This window comes from Punica granatum, chromosome 3 (genome assembly GCF_007655135.1).
Source record: "Punica granatum isolate Tunisia-2019 chromosome 3, ASM765513v2, whole genome shotgun sequence".
In the NCBI taxonomy this organism is placed as follows: Eukaryota; Viridiplantae; Streptophyta; class Magnoliopsida; order Myrtales; family Lythraceae; genus Punica; species Punica granatum.
In genome coordinates, this window is record NC_045129.1 from 28,966,408 (window position 1) to 28,972,407 (window position 6,000).

The 6,000-nt window shown below is 45.7% G+C and overlaps 1 protein-coding gene across 1 annotated transcript; it reads left to right on the top strand.

Annotated features, from left to right (window-relative positions):
* The first annotated feature begins 5,046 nt into the window (after positions 1-5,046).
* LOC116200506 (leucine-rich repeat extensin-like protein 3) lies at positions 5,047-5,523 on the top strand. The gene has a single exon (XM_031531355.1). The coding sequence runs from the start codon at positions 5,047-5,049 to the stop codon at positions 5,521-5,523; it is 477 nt and encodes a 158-aa protein (XP_031387215.1).
* The last annotated feature ends 477 nt before the right edge of the window (positions 5,524-6,000 follow it).

Consider the following 6,000-nt stretch of genomic DNA (forward strand, 5'->3'; position numbering starts at 1 on the left):
TATTTTTACCTGAAACCCAAAACCTAACCCTCTATTTGACTATTGCCCATGTTTGATTTAAGCTGAATTTGAGATTAATCTGTTTTTCCATGTTTTAAGCCGTTCTAAATACAAACCTATACTAGAGTGACGGCAGGACAAGAACCGATAGTCATCCCCCTTGAATCGAAAAATATGTGTGTGTAGCACGTATCTCAATGCTTTTGAAATTGTGAATTTAAAAAGGGAGTGACTAACAGTTATTGAACTGTTGATGCGATTACAGATTATTAATCGGTTCGTACAATTCATTTAAAAGAGTCAAGTGATTTAATTTAGCCAAATTTAACGTACCGATTATCCCGTATGTAGAATTTTAGGTTAATTAGAAATTTTCGAGTCGTCGAGATAGCCATTAGTTGATCGCCTGATAAACTCTAATTTCCGACATTGTCACGTTGTATACATATAATTACAAAAATAAAATATTTAAATGGGGCACATACATTTTCGGTTGGTGATCCAAGTAGGAAAGGGTCGGATATTTTTAGAAAATGTCCAGGGGACTGAATTGAACGATTTTAAAAGAGCAGAGACTGATTTGAAAATTCGGATGAAGTTTAGGGGACCGATTTGAAAATTCTGAAAAAATTGGAGACTGTGTAAAAATAATTGAAAATGTCCCAGGACTTGTTTGAAACGAATTTAAAAATATGGACTGATCTGAAAACAAAAAAAATGGCCCCAGGACTAAACTGAAACAACTTGGAAAGTTCCTTGGGATGCTTGAAAAATTCTGGGAATTCCAGGACTGATTGGAAAATAGTAAAATGACTGGGACTTGATTGAAAAGAATTTTGAAATTCGGGGCAGATCTGAAAAGGGTGAAAAATGGCCCCAGGGCTAAACTGAAACAATTTGAAAAGTTCTTTGGGATGCTTAAAAAAAATTCTGGAAAAATTCAAGGACCGATTGGAAAATGGTGAAAATGGCTGGGCTTGACGGAAAAGAATTTTAGAGTTCAGGGCAGATCTAAAATAAAAAAATAAAATAAAATGCGTCCTCCGGACTAAAATGTGACAAAATAGAAAGTTCGTAAAATCGAGTTTGGGACAAATCCGATCACCAACGCAACCCAAGAACGCTCATTTCACATCATATCCATCAAGCAAGCATTAATATTCAGGAAAGGAGCCCTAATCATGCCACTAAGTAGAGAATTTACCTAGTTCGGAAAGTTGAAGGGTGATTCTGTAAAAATAACAAAATCGCCGAACGAATCGGGTCAGATCGGATCGGATCAGACTGCCCGCCCGAAGGAGAAACCGCTTGGAAGAACGCTGGGCCGAATGGATTTGGGTTGGACCTGCGAAGCAAAAGAAATGGGCCGAGGCCCGTTAGTCGAAGGGCGGTCGGGATCGTCGAGAACGGCGGTGACGACGTTGCGGGCGGCGGTTCTCGCCCCTGGAATGGACGCCGGTGACGATTTTGGACACCACCGACGCTTCGCCGTGGTCGATCTGGGCCTCACAGGAGTTAAAATAGTCAGGATCGGGGAAATTTTGCGGTTTTCCGGCGAAGGTTCCGAATTCCTCTGATTTCAAAATTCCCCAAAACGAGAGCAAATTTTTCTTTTTTTTCTTTCTGGGTTCTCTTCCCTCCTTTCCGTCCATTTAATTGCAATTTCTTCCCCTTTTTCGTTAAGATTTCGGTCGATTTGGGGATTCTGGGCCGGCGGGGATCGCGGGCAGCCAGTGAGCTCTGCCCGGCCTGCTCGAATATTTTTTTTGGGCCGGCAGGATCACTGGCAGCCGGTGAGAGCTGCCCGACCCTGCCTGGCCTACTCGAAATTTTTTTAAAAAAATTATATATATATATTATTTATTTATTTATTATTTATATTTATTTTAGAAAAGGTAATAAATTGGAAAAATGACGATTTTGCCCTCCTGGAGCCGATGGACCGAAATTGGGTGCTGACATTCGACACCATAGGCGTTAAGGTGATCGAAACACTCCATGCCACGAGTGGAGATGGGCAGCCCGTTCGAGTGCAAGTTTCATTTGCATAGCCCTCTTTCTCCAATCTAAGTGTTTCTGTCATCCTAGCGTAGATTCGGGTACCTAGACACGGTATCTCTGTCGTAAAACATGCAAAACTTGACTAACCATTCATTCGACTTAATTAAACATTAGAAATTGGTTAGGTGGAACTCTAGGTTCCAAATCTTATGTCAAAACACGCATTCTTGACATAATCTGTAAAGCCCGCATTGTCATTATACATAACAAGTTTAAAAAAAACCCAAACACGCGTAGTCGAATTAGCATCGCATTGTAGAATGTTCTCTTGCTTATCTAGGCTAGAAAATTGCTTGCCAAGCAACCCGGGTCCATAATTGGTTAATCAAGTAAACAAGACGCATAATACACAACTTGTCTGTATTCATCCGTTTTTATCCGTTTCTATCAGTTTTTGTCTGTTTTCCTCTATTGCTTGCTGATTTGTTATGGTTCAAGCCCGAACTCATAGGTTACGCTTTGCACGGGGTCCAACGCCCCAAACCATCGATCACGGGGTCCAACGCCCCCATACACATTGAGTGCACGCAACCTGAGTGCGGAACGGGGTCTAGCCCCGAGTCACTGCTTTGCTCCAAGTAGTGTCTATATGGAAGATAACTTGGAATGGGCGTGTGAATCATGGATAAACAATTGCCCGAGAGCTTGACCGGTCCCACGGACATCTTAAGAGTCGATCGACTCTTTTGCTATCTGTCGGTCCGGTTGGACTCGACTCCCTACTCTTTTACTCGCGTTGCCTTAATTTGTTTGTTGGTCATCCAAATCTCACGGTTAGTTGGAGCGGAATATTTGGCCCAATACAAACCGACTGGGATCCATGTACTGTATTCTTTTGTATTATGTAATTATTCGAGAGCACATTGTAAGGATATTGTTATTCGCACATTTATTCATTCATTGTAAGGATCCCCGATTAGTGAGTGGACGGTCCAAGTGTCGAACCGATTGAGTTGATTCACTTGCCCAAAGACGAGTAGATTCAACGCTTCGCGGTTTCGGTTCGCGCGAGAAGTCGATCACCATGGTCCGATGAACCGTAACGCAAGCATAGTAAACCGATCCCTCGATGTGCGAGCTTACTCTTTTCTCGTGTTCTTAACCTGAATCGATCGTTTCATCAAATTTACGGTGTCAACACAAGTAATGAGAGCGCAACCAAATTCATGCGATAAATAAATAAAATGGCAAGCCCTAGGCAAACAGAGTACCGAAAGGGTGTGCAGGATATAGGTTTGCACGTAATAAAACCCCCGAATCTGAAATCTCCAATTTTGCATAACCATTACCTTAGCAAACTAAGTGTATCTCATACCCCCAGACTCGGGCAACTTATCGACCCTCGACCTCCGGGTGGTAAACAGTCAAGTGGCAACTCCTTCTCACGCGTATTCATCACGCATCCTCAAGAAGGTGGACACTCTTAAGCCGCGCCATAGCGCGCGCCTGCGAGCCCCGACGAGACGAAATTCGTGTCCGCATGACTTGACGACTCCACTGGGAACACTTAGAAGGTTCGGGCTTGATCTGTTTGTTTGCTTGCTTGCTTACTCACTCTTTTTATTTACATCTTTCGTTTAGATTTCGCTCATTACTTCTGCATTTACATATATGCATCATTCCTAGCGGTATTTAGGTACCATGTTGGAAATCCCATGGGCACCAATAAGAGCTAGGTTAGAAAGTGGTCCCGAGTAGCGAAACGGATCGAATGGCTTTACTGTCGAACCGGCCTCCAAAGATCCTCGCTCGGTTTTAGGGAAGTGATTACCCCTCGATCGGGAGCCCCCATCCCTAGTTTGTTTTTCCTGGTAGCACCAAAATACTACATAAACGGGGACCGTCATGCTAAACCAATTTAACCTCTATGTCATCAATCGACCCCAAAGTCGAGTCTTTGTGTCGACCTTTGATCATTTTTTTAAGCAGGCATTTTCCTGTTTTAAGGAGAGAGAATTGTACATTGTAAAAGCCCGATTATAGTTTTATTTTTCGCACATGCATGCATGTTTACGAAAACTAAGACATTGTTTCGGTTCAATTTTAGACATTTAATCCGTAATCTTTTCCATCTAGGTAAGGATGACTAGCTCGACTGTCTGCCCTAGGCTCGACTACATGTCACTGCCAGATCGGCAGATCATCCGCATCTGGGACAAACTCCGCCGCGAGCTCGTCGAGGCCCGAGCAGAGCTCATAGACCAGAGGGAGCTACAGTAGGAGCTAACTAAGGCACGTGTGCGCGTGGAGGCCCTAGACAAAGAGATACCGCGTTTGAACGCCAAGTTAGACCGGGCGCGGGCGAAGGCACGAAAGGTCTCACATCCCTAGGACTAGTTCGTCGGCAGTGTTTTCAACCTGCTCGAGCCTGAGTAATGCTCACTTGGTTACCGAGCGCGAGAGATTGTCGATTCAATGTCTAGGTTCTTTTTAAAATCGAACATGTTGCCTTTTGTAAACTCGGGAATTGAATCGAATCAAGCAATGCATTAACATTTTGAAATATTATGCATCTCATGCATTCCTTTCTTTCAATTATTGCTCCGTACTTTCATTTATAAACAAACCTATGTCTCTCGCCACTTACACACTCATGAGATGTAGGTGTTTACAACTGGCTACTCTACACCGATACTTTACTCGGTCTCGTGTAAGAATGGCCGAAGAAAATCAGTCCGAAATTCCCAAAGAAGTTAATCCACCAGCACTGGTTCATTCCAACAGCCGGCAACCCAAGTGCCACCACTACTGATCCCTGCAGGAATACAACTAGCTTATTCAGGGGCACCCTTGGCCCATCTCTCACCGCCGACTTCAACGGGTGAACCCCTAGCACATTAAGGGGTTCCGCCACCACCACTAGTATATGCGCCACCTCCACCGGCAACTCAAGCACCACCGCCTACCCATGACACCGCTCGCGTAACCGTACTCAAGGGCAACGTCACCACGCTCTAGAGTACGGTCAACCAAATGGCCGCGGAAATGGCCGAGCTCTTGGCCCTACTCAGGGGCCCGAATCGTGCATTTTCAAGCTCCACCCCGCCTCTTGCACACTGGTCAATGGTCGACCCTGCTCTTTGGGTCCCGCCAACCCATGCACAAATAAGCAACATCGCGACTGCCCCAGCACCAACTGTCATTCTGGCCCCCATTCCTCCCCCGATGCACGTTCTAGCGATCCACCCAGTCGACATCCTCCAGCCGTCGTCCACTATTCCAGCAATCGTCCCGCTTCTACCAATGACGATTCCAACGCCGGACCCGGCTATATTTGCACCGCCTCCCATGTCTGTGCCGGCCCCGGCCATAATCTACACGATTCCTCCGCCGATGGCCTTCCTGGCATCGAGCGCCCCTGCTCCTGCTCAAACTACAGAGCATTTCTCATTCCTCACTCTACAACCCCACATCAGCCTCCACTACCAAGTTCCACCACCTAATAACATTCATTTTCCCTGAGCTGGGGCACGCCGACCCACGTGGCCCCTGTAGCTCTACCCACAAATTTCCTCCCCGGGACAAACCGAGTAGGAAATGAGGATGAAGAAGATAGAGGAGACTATTAAGGCCCTCCAAGCCAGTGCCTCTCGCCATGACACTCACTACCTAAACCTGAACCTCTTCCCGGGAATGCGGCTTCCCCCAAAGGCCAAAGTTCCCAACTTCAAGAAGTTCGACGGGATGATGGACCCGCAACACCATCTTCGACACTATCAGAGGAACATGCTCCAGTACTTAGACTATGAGCAATTCGTTGTTGCCACGTTCCAAGAGAGTTTGTCCGGACCAGCTCTCAACTGATTCATGTTGCTCCGAGCAGAAGACAGTCCCTCTTGGACCGAGCTACCCAAGAAATTCATAGAGCAGTACCAGTACAACATAGGGACACCCCCATCCTTCCTCGAATTGAGCACGATGGAGATGAAGGGGCAGAGA